The 16,010-nt window shown below is 40.0% G+C and overlaps 3 protein-coding genes and 1 pseudogene across 8 annotated transcripts in view; all 4 read left to right on the top strand.

The window, feature by feature from the left end:
* LOC146451276 (uncharacterized) overlaps window positions 1–16,010 on the top strand; it is a 106,812-nt gene that overhangs the window by 1,482 nt on the left and 89,320 nt on the right. The window lies entirely within an intron of this gene.
* LOC146451278 (uncharacterized) overlaps window positions 1–16,010 on the top strand; it is a 126,019-nt gene that overhangs the window by 46,954 nt on the left and 63,055 nt on the right. For 5 of the 6 annotated variants that reach the window (XM_085099381.1, XM_085099386.1, XM_085099382.1 and 2 more), the window contains one exon: window positions 10,823–10,915. In XM_085099381.1, the coding sequence (XP_084955507.1) occupies window positions 10,823–10,915 (93 nt within the window). Of the gene's footprint in view, window positions 1–10,822; window positions 10,916–12,277; window positions 15,307–16,010 lie in introns of those variants that run through there. The other variant, XM_085099385.1, reaches the window with a different exon arrangement.
* Window positions 2,793–4,561, top strand: LOC146451282 (uncharacterized). The gene has a single exon (XM_085099460.1). It carries the CDS (start codon window positions 3,415–3,417, stop codon window positions 4,036–4,038), a length of 624 nt encoding a protein of 207 aa, XP_084955586.1. The 5' UTR covers window positions 2,793–3,414; the 3' UTR covers window positions 4,039–4,561.
* Window positions 4,607–7,193, top strand: LOC146451281 (uncharacterized; annotated as a pseudogene).

The following is a 16,010-nucleotide window of genomic DNA, read 5'->3' as shown; positions in this document are numbered from 1 at the left end:
TGATTGTTCAGGCGATTTCCCGAACATGTAATTCCGTAAAGTTCCAGCCATTAAAAGTCCCAAAAGTCGGAAAATAACCCTTCATAAACCATGCAACCACCAAGCTTCAAACCAAAATCCAACTCTGTTTATTTGGCTCGCGCGATAAAAAACGCGCCATCAATTTCAAAGTTACAAACCAACCAATGCGCGCGCGCTTTTAAATCTATCAATCAAACGAAGCGCGGGCTCTGAAAAGCGTAAATTTCAAGTTTCACAAAAGTTTTCTTTTAAGTCACAACATTGATAATCGATAAAAATTGATAATCGATAAAATTGATAATCACAAAAAACCTGTGCATCGTTTGTTCATCGATTATCAATATCAATCGATTAAGTGGCATCGATTGTCAGCGATTGATCGATTGATTTTCCGATCATCGGTTTCATTGATTGTTCAAGCCCTGAAGAAATTCCTGTGACGCTGATTGCATGACTCACACACACCCAACATTTGCAACAAAAAACTTCGCTCACGAATTGGCCAAAATGGATTTTCAAGACCACTCGGTGGATTTGAATGTTGGTAATATAAAGTCACCAAAAGTATTCACACAAGAAAATCAATGAGTTCAAAGTTATGGGAAAAGAAGACAGTTGCCGATAAGTTTTGTTGACAATGGCAACTAAACCAACTCTCCTGGATTATCTGGGAGTCTCCAGGATATGGAACAAATCTCCTGGTCTCCCATGCAGGTGCCTACAACTCCCAGATAAAAGCGACAGCGGCGTCTTATTTAGTATTTCAACTCAAATGTTCCATAAATTTAAGAAATACCATGTCATGGCTACATTGCATACCTGTTTTACCCAATCTGCCACAAACTTTGATGGAAACCAAAGAAAACACGCCTTTATCATTATTGCAATATAAGCGACTGTCTGATTGGATATAAACATTCCATTCAACCAATAAAGAGCACAAGCTCTAGTTTTGTGCAAATTTTATGCCAATTGGGGGGGGGGGGTAGGGTGATAAGGGGGGGTGCTCAGAACATTTTGAATACTGCAACTCTTTACTTATGGGTATAGGTAAAACACTTAACAAGAAACTGGAAGATGCGAACTATTATGGTCTACGAACTATAATGAACATGGGGAAAAGTACTGATTATGAATCAATTCTTAGGATGGCAGACATGAATACATTGGAACATAGACGCATAGAACAATCTTTGATGATATTTTTAAATGTTTCAAGGAGAATGGTCCAGGCTATGTAGCCAATTTATTCAAATCCCGAGTTACACCATATAATCTTAGAAGCAATGGTCTAAATGTTGTACAAACTTCATACAATAGTAGATTCCTTCATGGCTCATATGCGTACATGATCTCACACATCTGGAACCAGTTGCCATCTGCTGTAAAAAACGCACCTAATGCATCATCCTTTCGGAGACTTTTAACTAAGTTAAATTTTAACGGCTGTCAATGCAGCAATTGCCTCTGACCCGATTTATTTTTATTTATTTATATTTAGATGTTACTTTTTAATTTAATTAGTAGTTATTATCTTTTTTTTATACTGTCAAACACTTATATCATGAGCCTGTGGCTCGGGGGACTGGGAGACCACCCCCTGTGTATTTGACACTAAATAAATTACTTACTTACTTTACTAAGAAAAAATCTCCAGATTTTAGATCTTCAGAGGTTGGCATCTCTGATAAAGTCAGGGCAATCTGTTTCGTCTTTTTCAACCCCGTGTATGAAGAACCAAAATCTGCTAGAAATGTAGTCTGTATACTGTCTGTATTTTGTGACTGTATAGGATGGGAGAGCAACCCTCACATTCCTGCTGAGATAACCCCAATACCAACGTACGAGTGTTCTGTAGGCTGCAATGTAACAAAATTTCCTACATGAGACAAAAGGAATAACTGATAACTGTGCAATCCACTATTAACTTTGTGATTTTACAGTATGCTGTTCACAGAAAAAGGTAATGTGATAAGTAAGTAAACAAATGCATGTCCTGTATGACTGTCTGCGCCAGGCTGTTGTTGGAATGCGTAATACGCAGTTTCAAGAACCCAGACATCAAGGCAATTGGACCAAAATCCTATGTGTTCAGTTATACAGTGCAATTTTGCACTTCTGGTTTCTGTTCCTCTACCTTTTGCCAAATTTGGCCGATTTCTACACAGCAAATGCTCTCTGAGACGTTGGCATTGGTTGGCACATTCCACATTTGCACCTTATTATAACAAGAAAAAAACAACAGCATTAATAAACAAGATTCACAGTGAAACTTTCAGTTAAAAACTCAATTTCTGTCTTTCAAAGGCGTAACAATCACATAAATCGTTCGATGAATCACAAATCAATTTAATCGTCTGTGTTTCCAAGATGATTCATCTTACTTTCAGTGTCTTCTTTGTTTGATTCAGGCTGAATATCACGCCGGACTCTGTGTAGCTCAAAGCAAAATGGACGAGCTCCGACATCCATGCCAGTTTCTGACACTTCACCAACATAAGTGCTGTCATACAAATTACATTCATTCGAGCTGTTTGGATCAGATAAAATCTACCCCGAACTACTACTATTTTCAGTTGCTCTTCTTTTTTTTAATTTAAAACCACTTTATTATCTTCAGTATCACTTCACAAGTAGTATTTTGTAACTAGTGTGTTGTAATTTGCGCATGCACTATTTTCTCTTGCTGCCATGATAATTACAGTGGTTAATTCTCAATAATTATTGCACAATGTTTGTGTTCATTCGCTGATGTCCCAAACACTCGCAGCATTTAATGTTGTTTTTCTCCTTAAATATTTTGAATTGACAAGAATTAATTGCAAAACTGTTTTTAGCACTACTTTTTACATAACATGAGAAAAACTTGTGTTTGGGAGTTTACATGCCCTTTATTGTTTTCCTGCATTGTTGTGGGACTTACGGTACATGTAATTGTGATTGTGAGGCCTGAGGCCAGCGACAGTAGTAGAATTTGTGACAGCTGAAAAATTGATTTGTTTTGTTTGGTTGACATGTCAGGGCAGCAAACTCACCTCCTTTGTCAACTTCAAAATAACATATACATGTATATTTCGAATATATTATGACAACATAATCATCAGCACCTGCATTTTACTAGTCAAAGATAAAAAATAGATTTATTTATGTCCATGGCCAGTAATTAAGATATAATTGTTTTGTTTTGGAGCCTTTCAAAACACTTAATTTCCCGATTGTGATTGACTCGCTCTTGGCTCATGCGGGGCGATAGCTCAAGTTTCACAGGACACGTGCCTTTTCGTTAGACCACATTGTTCATCAGTTAGTGTAGTACTGTTTTTCGTGCTAGTCGAGTTTAGTTATTTAGCTTACAGTTATTTTACCGCGTTCGCTTATTCCTGGGTTACGATCATGGCTTACAATCTCCGAGAACGTATCCCTCGCGACTATGCAGCAATGCATACCGGTCAGGCCGAGGACGAAGAGGAAGTTTTCCACGATAGCTTCCAGTATCAGCCTCCGCCTGGTACGGTCGTATCGTCTTCTCCAGGTCGGGATCTTGCTAGTACTCCATCCTCCGGGAAACAAAATCTGACTCACTCATCAGCGGACGACGTTGCGGTGCTCACCGCCGCCATCGAGCGTATGCGCACCGAGAACGAAGCGCTGGAACGGCAAATGGAGGTCTCGCGCTTGCAGGCAGAGCTTCACGCTTTACAACGCAGAAATGCCGAGCTCCAGAAACACACCCTGGTGCCACAGCGTAACAAGCCACCATCTACTCAGTCGCAACTCAACATCAAGGCTCTTCGTTCCGATCCCACCTTATCAGCGCGAGTAGCGGAGGAACTGGAGCATCTGGGGTTCTCTTCCAGCGACTCAGAGGACGATGACGAACAGCCCTCCCGGAACCGAGGTAAGAGGCTTCGACTGAAGTCTGGCAAAACCACTAAACTCATGAGCAGAGTTGTCAAGCCACAATTATGGCCTCACAGCCAGTTGAGTTTGGCTTATGTGTCCAAAACCAAAACATAAGACGAGCTAAACATCGCCGAGTTCTCAGCTGGTTACGCCTCTATTTTAAAGCTGCCTTCCCTCTCCAAGACCGAACACAGCGCGCGGCTTGATCATTTTATTGTCCTAATGTACCTGGTTACTCAGTTCAATTGGTCGGTCGTTCGTGAGTTCCACGCCGCCGTTCTTTTCGAGATTGAATGTGGTCATGCGCGTTGGGGAGATTCCTTGACCTTTGCGGATTTGGAAACCCGTCTGTTACGCAATTCCTCAAGATCCACGTCAAGTGGGGCGGCCGGCCGTTTGGGTTCGGGGACGCCAGTTTTGTTTTGTTGGGACTACCAAAACGACAAATGTTCGCATGGGAAAGATCATTTTGGCACCATTCGGAATGAAACAAAGTGGTTACAGCATATCTGTGCCAAATGCTGGACAGTTTCTCGGGTGATCGGCCGGCACTCGGAATTTTCGCCCGATTGTCCCATGAAGTCCGTCGTCTCGGGTTCGGCCACTGATCATACGTCACCGACATCGCATTCCTGATCCCCGACTCCGTGCAGGTCAGCTCCTGATGGTGTTTTTAGCACCGATGCCTGTCTCACTGGCTGCGGTGGTTTGACTGATCAACATTTCTTTCACTGTGTATTTCCGGACGAGATTACTGTTACGTTTCCCTCCATTCATCATCTTGAGGCCATTGCAATCCTCATCGCCTGTTGCTTTTGGGGTTCTTCCTGGTCAGGCTTGCGTATTATCGTACAGTGTGATAACGAAGCGGTGGTTAGCTCTCTCAACTCTGGATGTGTTCAGGACCCGTATTTGGCAATTTGTTTGCGAGCGATTTGGCTTGAGGCCGCTTTAAATGACTTTGAGTTACGTGCATTACATTTGTCTAGTTCTGCCAATCGTCTGGCTGACCTCCTGTCTCGGCATTTGCAGTCTTCTTTCAAAGATCAATTTCATGCGGCTACCAAATCTCTAACCTTGCTTGAAGTAGAAGTTTCTCCATTGCTCTTCTCCTTGTCTGATGATTTGTAGCTTTCTTCTCCAGATTCAGCCTTGTCCAAGCTGTCCCGGGACCTCAAGACTTCTCGAAAGGCTGCTTACGCCTCAGGAACTCAAAGGAACCATTGCACACAATGGCGATCTTATTTGTATTTTTGTTTACATTTCGACTTACCCTTTTTACCTTCCTCCGTCAATACTGTTAGTTTATATTGTCAATTTTTAAGTAGATCTATGACCCCACCTTCTATTCGGAATTACCTCAGTGGGGTTAAGTTGCTTCATGTGAGTTTAGGGTTTCCTTTCCCAGATCTCAGAGCTCATGAACTTCAGGTTACATTGTGCGGTATTGAGAGATTAGCTCAACATTGCCCACTCCGTGCCCCTCCTATCACACCCCAGTTATTATCTCTCTTAGTTCAGTTCGGTGGGGATCTCGACCCTATCGATGTCACACTTTCGTGTGCCTTTGTGTTCGCCTTTTTTTTCTTTGCGCGTATCTCCAATTTAGTTCCGGATGCTCGGGGTCCAGACAACAGCTACTTGTGCCTCAGAAGGGGCGATGTTGAGCCCTCTCAGTTCGGGTTGTCTGTCAAGTTTACATGGTCCAAAACTGATCAATTCGGGAAGCGGGTTCTAGACCCCTTGTTGGTATTCCAGGTTCTCCACTTTGTCCCGTTCGCTTATTTTATCTTATGTGTGAGTTAGTCCCGGCTCCGTGTCGTTCCCCCTTATTTTTATATCCTCGTTCAGGGGTTTTAAAACCAGTCGTCAAACGCCAGTTTATTTCCGTTATGCGTGCCCGTCTTAGGGCTGCCAAGGTCCCTCAGTATCACTTGTTTAGGGGTCATTCTTTTCGCCGGGGGGGGGGGGGGGGGGTACCTCCTGGGCCTTCTCTTCCAGGCTGCCAGGGGAGCTTATCCAGGTTTTCGGCGACTGGCGTTCCGACGCATATAAGAGTTATCTACAGTAGACATTTCTATGGCCCTAAAGCTCAGGTTTTCGCACGGGATGGTTCGCTCCCAGCTGGGCTCTTCCTTCTCCACGTAGACTTCTTGTTTGGCGCGTTTTGGCGGCGGAGAGGTTTTGTTGTAATTCGGCAGTTCCGCCCCCCCCCCCCCCTAGTATCGCACGGGGGGGGGGGGGGGGGGGTTGTTAGTTTCAATAAAGCCTCTCTCTGTGCCAAACATTTGGGCTTCGTGTTTTTGTATTATGGTAGTTATAGTTGTGTAGAGGGAAATTGTTTTGTTTTGAAGCCTTTCAAAACACTTAATTTCCCGATTGTGATTGACTCGCTCTTGGCTCATGCGGGGTGATAGCTCAAGTTTCACAGGACACATGCCTTTTTGTTAGATCACATTGTTCATCAGTTAGTGTAGTACTGTTTCTCGTGCTAGTCGAGTTTAGTTATTTAGCTTCCCTTCCCTCCCACCCTTATCCGGTGGGTGGAGAGGTTTTGTTGTTATTCGGCAGTCCCCCCCCCCCTAGTATCGCACAGGGGGGGGGGGGGGTTGTTAGTTTCCTTAAAGCCTCTCTCTGTGCCAAACATTTGGTCTTCGTGTAACTTTTGTATTATGGTAGTTATAGTTGTGTAGAGGGAAATTTTCCAGCACTTGATCATATTGCAAAAGCACTGCAGCAGTATTCCAGTTGAGATGCACTCTGTAAGGGGGTTTGTATGAGAATGACCATATAATAAATAAATATAGTTTATCCTAGGCATTTGCAGTCCATAACTGAATTCTTGACCAATTATAATTCAAGGATTAATAATATTAATAATCATAATAGAGAAATCTAGATTATAGTCTGTTACTTCATGGCTACAAAGTTCTTAAATCTTGGTGTATGAGATTGTAATGATGCTACCCTGGGTTATTTTCTGTACGAAACCAGGCGTTAGCTCGATGCTAAGAAAGAGACACTAGCCCTGCCTTATCCAAATCATTAAGTCCTGACCAGATATGGACAGCCAGTGTCATACAACTATTTATTAACAATAATTAATACTCAGGTTTTGTGAGCAGCTGCAGGGATCAGTAATCTGTGATGTCATCTCTGTGTAATACATGTCGTTAACTTTGAACTTAGTGGCACATAAATAGTCATATAAATATTATATGACTAGCCATGACTAATATCATATTTTATTTTATGCTGGGAATTCTGTAGTGAAAGATGTCAAAAAAGCAAGGAAAGTCATTCTGGGAGGAGATTAAGGACAGTGCTACGAAACCATTCAAGGCAAAGAAAAAGGCACCAAAGAAGGCTGGTAAGAATGACAAACTAGATTACAATTATTTAGTTAAAATCTAAAAAAGCGATCTCTGGCTAAAAAGATTAAAGTGTATATGACACAAAATCTTTTATTAGCTTATTAGGAAGAGCTTTCAAAATGATGAAGAATGGCATTTATTTTATTGCGATAGCATTCTTGGTTGCCGAGTTATTCAAGATTTAGGCTTACGCAAATTAGACAACTTGTGACGTCACAAGACTGACACAAAATGAAGGGAAATCACAAAAAATGGAATATCTCTTAAGCCTTTTTCTGTGTAGAAATGAAACTTTGTAGAGTTGTTATACTCATCACAAAGTTTCATGATATGATCCACTATGACATTTCCATGGCAACACAATGGGCTCCAGGCCCTCACCATCTAAAGGATAAAATCAGAGTTTCCCTTCCCAAGAAGCGCTTTTTGCTCTTGATGTTTATTCAGTGGGTGTGAGGGAATATGGACATTACGCAGCACAAGTATAAGAAATTCTGTTTGACTGTGGAGCAATAAATAAGGCATTTGTCATTTGGGAAGGTAGAGGTCTGGTAACGAGTACGTTGCTATGGTGACATCATAGCCACTATCACAATGTGTAGTTCTGTCAGCACATCAACCCTGCAAAATTTCAACCCTGTAGATGTAGTATTTGCGTAGATATTCCAAATTTTGTGATTTCCCTTCATTTTGTGTCAGTCTTGTGACGTCACAAGTTGTCTAATTTGCATAAGCCTAAATCTTGAATAACTCGGCAACCAAGAATGCTATCGCAATAAAATAAATGCCATTCTTCATCATTTTGAAAGCTCTTCCTAATAAGCTAATAAAAGATTTTGTGTCATATACACTTTAAAAACTACGAGCTTTCGACTGCCCAAACTGCAGTCTTCGACGGGTAGAATGAGTGATGAGAAAGCGATGAGAAAAACTTTTTAAACAAAAATGTGAATTGCGAAATAATAAAAAGAATGTAAATAATTATGAATGTTTGTTAAAAAGAATGTTGTATTCTTGGTTTTCACATGACGTCATAAAAAACTGAAATTCATAACTAAACACAATTTTGGGTTTTTATCTTCATCACATATAAGAAAATCTAAATTTCCATCGGCTTGCTTGTTTTCAGGAGGATAACATTCTTTGTTTTGAAAATAGAGCAGTTTGAATTTTAGATTTTTGCGCAATGCGTGACAGAAGGATTGCTACTCTAAACATGTCACGTACATGAAAACATCGATTCGCCTCGTGTTTTTTTTAGGTCTGATCAGCTAACATGTAATAGAAGCGTTAATGTCAATGTGTGAAATTGATCGAAAGTTCAGCAGAGAGAAGAAAGGCTTTGAAATAGCCAAGGTAAACTCCAGATGTTTTTGCTGGTTTCCGGCCGCCGTGTTGGTGCCCATCAGACAGGACACCAACATGGCGTCCCATACTAAACTCTGTAATTTTCCGTGTTACATTTTCTCGAATAACTCGATTTGGAGATATCGCACAGCCCTGTGGCTTTCACACGTTGTTTATGTATCACTCTTCTACAGTGTACAACATATCAATTTCTTGACTTTATCTATTGAATGGTTGAGGATTTTATTTTTTCACTTGCGTGACGATGTGTGAGGTGAAAACCACCTATTGTCCAGGTAACAGGCAAGAATTGTTATCTGCATTAGGTGTCACTTTGGTATGCCATGCTTCTAATGTTTTTCTGGTTCTAAAGGTGCCTTTGTCAATAATTGACGCGTTTTCAAAATCAATGACATGGTTGTTGGACCAGGCGTGATTAGCAATTCTAGAACCTTTGGCTGCAGTTTTGGTGTTCCTCAGATGTTCTTTTTTTCGAGTATTGAAAGCTCTGCCGGTTTCCCCAATGTAACACCACGAACAATTTGTACAGGGAATTTTATACACGACGTTGGTCTGCGATTCCATGGAAGATCGAAGCTCTGCCGGTTTCCCCAATGTAACACCACGAACAATTTGTACAGGGAATTTTATACACGGTGTTGGTCTGCGATTCCATGGAAGATCGAAGATCATTTGAGGAACACCAAAACTGCGGCCAAAGGTTCTAGAATTGCTAATCACGCCTGGTCCAACAACCATGTCATTGATTTTGAAAATGCGTCTGACTCAATTATTGACAAAGGCACCTTTAGAACCAGAAAAACATTAGAAGCGTGGCATACCAAAGTGACACCTAATGCAGATAACAATTCTTGCCCGTTACCTGGACAATACAACATTCTTTTTAACAAACATTCATAATTATTTACATTCTTTTTATTATTTAGCAATTCACATTTTTGTTTTAAAAAGTTTTTCTCATCGCTTTCTCATCACTCATTTTATCCGTTGAAGACTGCAGTTCGGGCAGTCGAAAGCTCGTAGTTTTTAATCTTTTTAGCCAAAGATCGCTTTTTTAAATTTTAACTATGTTTCATCCTGGCTACGGCCCCTCAATATTTTTACAATTATTTAGTAATATATTGAGCTATAAGGGTTAGAAAAAATGTTAAGGCTGATTTGCACAGGGAATTTTGGAATATGGCCAGCTTACAGCTCAAACACCAGACTTTTAACACAAGAATAATTAACAGCTACAGGGCTGTATATTAGTACCTGTTTAGTGCGAAATACTTAATTTTTTGGAACTTTTGAGGCATTTGAGTTCATAGAATCATATCATAGTAATCATGATGACATATATTTAATGACCACACGTGACTAGTAGATAACTGGTCTTCCCAGTGATCGTTGAGGGGACATGCCCTGTTGCTGAATCATATGCAGTTATCACTACTGTGGCAGACCATGTAAAATTGTGTGAACAGCTCATGCAAAAGTTTTTATGCTGTCAGTGATCAGAGTGAAATAAATTGTGGATTGATGATGATCAGGTCAAAACCCTGAGATACAGATACATCCCTCAATTTTTTTTTTCTTAAAATCCTTTTCCTAGTGCCAATTAAGTTTCTAATTCATGAATTTTTCAGACATAATATGCACCAAAATGTGTGAAACTGCTAATTGTTTACACCCAGGAGTTATGTTTTAAGTAGCATACATGTAAGTAGATCATCCAGGAGAGTGTAGTTCAAGTTGTGCATGAGAACACTGTTTGAGGGTTAATTGACTGACATTCAGACAACCTTAGCTGAAGTCATCATTTGAGACAAGAAAATTGTGGATAATAATGCTGGCCCATCCGTTTGATGGTAATTATTTTAAATGTCTCTGGCTGCATATTGACTTGAGTCCTCAATTTAATCACAGTCTCTGATCAAAAGTGTGACGTTGTGTGATTCAGAATCCACAAGCAAAAGAGTAATGAGCCTCAAAGATCACTGGGAATTAGACCTGTTACATGTATGTGTGGTCATAAGAGATATGTCATCTTGATTACTAAATGATTCTATGAACTCAACTCCTCAAAACTTTGGAGTACACATTGTAAAAATTCAATATTATAATGAAACTTAAAATTATGCATACGTTTGCTGACCATTTCTCTTTAAATCCAGGCCCTGAGCAGAGAGGGGAGGCCAATGGTGCTAGTGGTGGTGTTGCATGTGAAGGTCCAAGCACAAGCAAACAAGGTCATCATGACCTACAAGGTAATAATAATGCAAATGATCTGCAGACCAGTAATAAAAAAAAACAAAAAGCTGTTATATATATGCTACTATTAGTAAATAAGTGAAAAGACTTCAAGTTAATGCAAATGTTTTTATCAAAGAATGCAAAGATCCATGTTCACTGACTTTTGTAGGGGGTTTACATTTTAGGGAACTAATTATTATTCAAAGGACGTAAGAGCGTTTTAACGTAAATAAAGAATAAATTTTTAATTTGATAAGATCCACTCAAAGGTCAGAAAAATGATATGTGCCTCTGATCGAATATTATATTCTAGAGAAGCATAAGTCCTGCATGCATGTGTGCGTGAAATTATGGAGCATTTTCACTGATACAACAAATTTCAGCTGTAATTTCAAGAAAGATTTGAAAAGATTTAACTACATGTATAAAAATAAACACTAAAAGGGAACAACGTTTCAACATTCGCTTGGTCATTTTCAAGTTACATAATATAATTGTGAATGTCTTTAACTAAGGGCGCTTACCAAAAGTCCGAACTGGCCGGTTGGACCGGCCATTTTGAAAATGAAATAGGATTCTTTTGAGAGTTTTCGCTCAAAACCCATCACTGCTATACATACTATGTAGAAATGGACTGGTCTGGCCGGCCAGTTCTGACTAATGATAAATGCCCTAAGTTGCCAAAGTGTCTGAGCGCTAAAATATGTACATATAGAAACGATAAAAAATAGTAGCGTTGAATAGTCAAAACGTTGTTTGCTCTAAGCATTTATTTGATTGGCGAATGGTCACAAAACACGGCTGTCTCCCTCCACTGTGGTCCTACTGTTACTACCCTCAGGAAATGGATTGAAGTGCATTTTGAGCTTTTGCCCAGATAATTTTAAAAACCTGTCGAAACTGTGAGATTAACTTATTTTTCTAGCTCTCTGTCAATCTCATGCCCAGAGTATTCAAGCCCTTTGGCCAGCGGTTGGTTGACAGGAAAGACTCGTGGGTACTGGAATTTTATTACCGCAGGATTTCTGAGGTAAAACAATGCAAGCCATTACGGGGTAGCCAATCAAAAAATTAAAATAAAATTCCAGTTCCCCCAGAGTCTCTCCTGGTGACCAACTGCTGGCCAAATAGCTTGAGGTAAGTTTTACTCTTCAGTTCATTTTGTTCTCGTTTGTTGCAACTTGCATGAAATTTCAATTTTGTTTTTCTATGATATCTTGCCCTATGGGAACGGACCTGATGGACTTTCATAAAAACTTAAATTTCATGATTTCTTTGTGCAATCGTTTTGTTATATCCATGTATCACGTTTTGGTACAAACTTAATAGTTTACTTTGGAAATCACCTTTACGTTGGTTTTTATCTTTCCTAAAAGAAATAAACAGAAGCAAAACTACAAGTGAGCTACCCGAAAAGGAGTCCAACATACACGGCCACAAAAAGGAGGTTGAGAGCATTGTCCAAGCCCTATCAGATGATAGCAGTTCAGCAGTGGCAGCAGTACTTGTCAGTGGAATGGCAGGAGTTGGAAAGTCCACTGTTGCTATTCAAGCTGGTCACCAGCTCAATGACGAGTTTCAACGCATCGTCAAGTTTTGCTCTTTGAGAGATGTACGTTCAGAAAAGGAAGAAATGGAAAAAAATAAACATGAATTGGATGGCGAGTTAAGAGAAATTTTGGATGTGTGTGTACCAGGCCATCAACAAGCTAGTGAGAACCCCAGGCATGCTTTGCGTGGGTGGTGCAGGCGCCTTGAATATGAGCTCATACTTCTCATTGACAATGCGGAAGATGCTATGGAAGATCACACTAGGAGTTCTTTTATCGAGTTGTTAAAAGATATGAGGACGCGTTCAGGTTACAAAATTAAGTTCTTGATTACCTCCAGGCGTTCGGACTTTGACAGTGTCACAACAGGCATAAATATTAAGTCTGTCAAAGTAGGTCCCTTGGATACAAAAAAGAGCATCAAGGTTCTAAAGGATGGTGCTAAGTTGGGGTCTCATATAGGGCAGGAGACACAGGTCAAGCTAGAGAGGATAGCTGAACTTTGTGAGAACATTCCACTTGCACTTCGACTAGCAGGGCCTCTCCTTTCATCAGAATCTGAATACACTTTCGAAGAACTTATAACAAAACTTGAAAACAACCCAACAGAAATGCTTGGTCTTGAACGAATGATGGAAATAGCTTTCGAAAACCTTGATGAACCTTTAAAACATGCGTTGGTGTGTTTGTCAGTGTTTGTTCGATCTTTTGACAGAAATGCAGCAAATGCATTATTAGATGTGAACTGCGCTGACTATTTGATGGAGCTGAAAAAGAGGTGCCTGATCCAGAAACAGCACAACCGATTCCTCATTCACTTACTGATCAGAGATTTTGCCAAACAGATTGGGACAACAGACAAGTTTCGCCCTATTTTGGCTGATGGCCAACAAAGTTTTAACGAGTACTTTTTGTCTTTGATGTCGAGGAATTCAAAGAAATACTGGGGTAAAGACACATGCAAAGAATCGTTCGACTTATTTAACGAAGAAAGGCTTAATCTTGAGTCCACTCTTAGAGCCGTCGGCAAGAAGCAAATCAGAAACTGTACGGAATTGAGAGATGTGGTTAGTACATGTCAAAGAGTAGCACAGTACTTGGAAGATTGTGTCCCCTTTGAGCTTTATTACGATTTTCTCGAAGGTCTTTTACATTTTGCTGAAAAGCAGGAGAAAGTAACCAATCAAGTAGAGATTTTGTGTCTTCTTTATCATGAAGCAAGGAGACACGGTAGTGCTGAGACGCAGAAATCAAAAGACTTGATTGACCAAGCCATTAAACTGCATGATCAAAATCGTCAACTTTTCAAGGAAGAAAGTCTGTCTGAAATCTTCTATTTGAGCCACTATGGAAGGTATCGTTCGCAGGAATTAGGCGAAAGAGAGGATGCACAACATTTACTCGAAGACGCAATCTCTATTTATGAACGGAAAGAGCATGGTGCCGCCTTTGATAAAGCCAGAATTCTTGTACAGATGGCGTATAATGCAAAACCTTATAAAGATCAGACAACGCAAGACGTGGCTCTCGCAAAGCATTCAGAAGCCTTGAGTTTTCGTCAGAAACACTTTGGGCAGCATGTTTTGACTGCATTTGCTCAAAAAGAGTTGGGGGATTTTTATAGGCACATCAAAAAATTTGGCCTGGCTAGAGAGCACTACTGTGAAGCTATCAGCGTTTTGGAAAGTATGGAAAGATTGGAGCAGAAAGAGGCGATTCCTATCTTCAAACACTTTGGAATATGTTGCCAACTGAGTGGGGAGTTAGACCAGGCTCAGAGAATGTTTGAAAGAGGAAGTGAAGTTGCTGATAGTACTATAGAGGGAAACCACAAATGGAAGGTTTGGATTAAGACGTCCTTGGCAGTGCTTCTGTACACAAAATGCCCTGACGATGTTGCTAGAGCAGACAACATTTGCAAGGAAGTTCTTAAAATGGGCGAAGATCTTGGAATGAACAAATGGCCTTTCAAGGAAGAACTTGAAAAGCTGTACAAAAGGGATTAGGATCAGAGCTACTTTGGTTCGACTATGATTGTAAAATACACATAATATCTACGACGGAGACATTTCAGTCTTTCGATTCCTGTTTTGTTTCTTTGGTACTTTTGGCAGTTTTGTTTTGACCTTTACACTATTTTAATCAAGTCGATTCACTGTTCAGTAGCACTGGTGTAGAGACTAAATTATTGAAAAATCTGAACTTGTAACCATCGGTTATTATAGTTCCACAAAGTCATAAAACGTGTTACATGTACCACAAGGAACACATCTTGGTGTTTGATCACTTGGAAGGTCGGTCTTTCTCTTATATGCTATCTGGTAATAATTACTTCAACATTTTTGTAGCATTTCGATTATTGTAGTATTGTCTGGGGGAATTGCGGAAGACACTTTCATAATAAGTTACAAAAACTGCAGAATCGTGCTGCTCGCATTTTGACCTCCTCTTCCTATGATGCTGACGCTAGGTAATTGCACAGTGTCAAATTCAAGTAGCTTTAATGGTGTTCAAAGCTCTTCATGATCTGGTTCCTGACTACTTATCCTGTATGTTTACTGAGCGCAGTACGCCAGGCTATATCTTAAGGTACTTTACAACCAAATTAAATGTTCCTTTACCAAGAACTAACTACCTAAAAAAATGCTTTAGTTATAGAGGTGCAACTCTCTGGAACAGTCTACCCTGCAGTCTTAGGCAAGTGAAATCTCTAAATCATTTCATACAATTTTTAAACCATAATTTTAGTTAATTAAGTTAGATAAACGGCATTCATGGAAAACAGGTGTAGTTTAGTGTAATTATGGGTAAGACTTTTTAGAAACATTTATTGTTATTAAATATGGTTATGTAGTTGTATTTTTTACTGTACCAAAACTTGCTAAAAAAATAAAGAGTTGAGTGTTTGTAGACCTTTTAGTTTCATGGAAATTAGCCTTTTAGTATGAACCTATTATCGGCCATCTCCTAAGGTGGGGTGAGGGGGGGGGGGGGGGAATCCCGGGCAGGGGAGGGGACTTTGTAAAGTTCTCTTCGAAAGTGCTTATTTCCCTTATTTCCCAGAAGTCCCCTGGCAGTAACGTTAATTTTCGGTCCCCCCTTACCCTTTCCCGAAAGTAACATCAATTTTCGGACCTTTCCTTTTTTGCTCTTTGTGCCACAAATACATGTTACCAACCGTCAATGCTAAACATAAAAATAAACTTTCTTGTTATTTCTTACTAACAAAGTAAACGGAAATGGCTCGCCGAAGAATCAATGGGAAAGAGGGAATTAAGATGACATTATGCTTAATATGTGCGGTTGTGTTAACCATTAATTTTTCTTCCATTTCTTACGTAATTTAAGTGCCCGAAAGTTACGGCTCCTTACCCAGCTAATTCTGAAAGTAACGGGGGCCGTTACGTTCGAAACTCAACGGCACGTCGAAAAGAATAATAAATCATCCGCCGGTTTATGAATGAGGCCTATATCGAAGTAAATGTTACAAAAAACGGTAACAATTACCCGGCAACTACATTTGGGATATCTTTTCAACTATATTTTCAATTTTCATTCA

The sequence above is a fragment of the Pavona decussata genome, unplaced genomic scaffold (assembly GCF_977016875.1).
Source record: "Pavona decussata unplaced genomic scaffold, jaPavDecu1.1 SCAFFOLD_391, whole genome shotgun sequence".
Lineage (NCBI taxonomy): Eukaryota > Metazoa > Cnidaria > Anthozoa > Scleractinia > Agariciidae > Pavona > Pavona decussata.
This window is presented reverse-complemented; position numbering and strand designations above follow the sequence as displayed.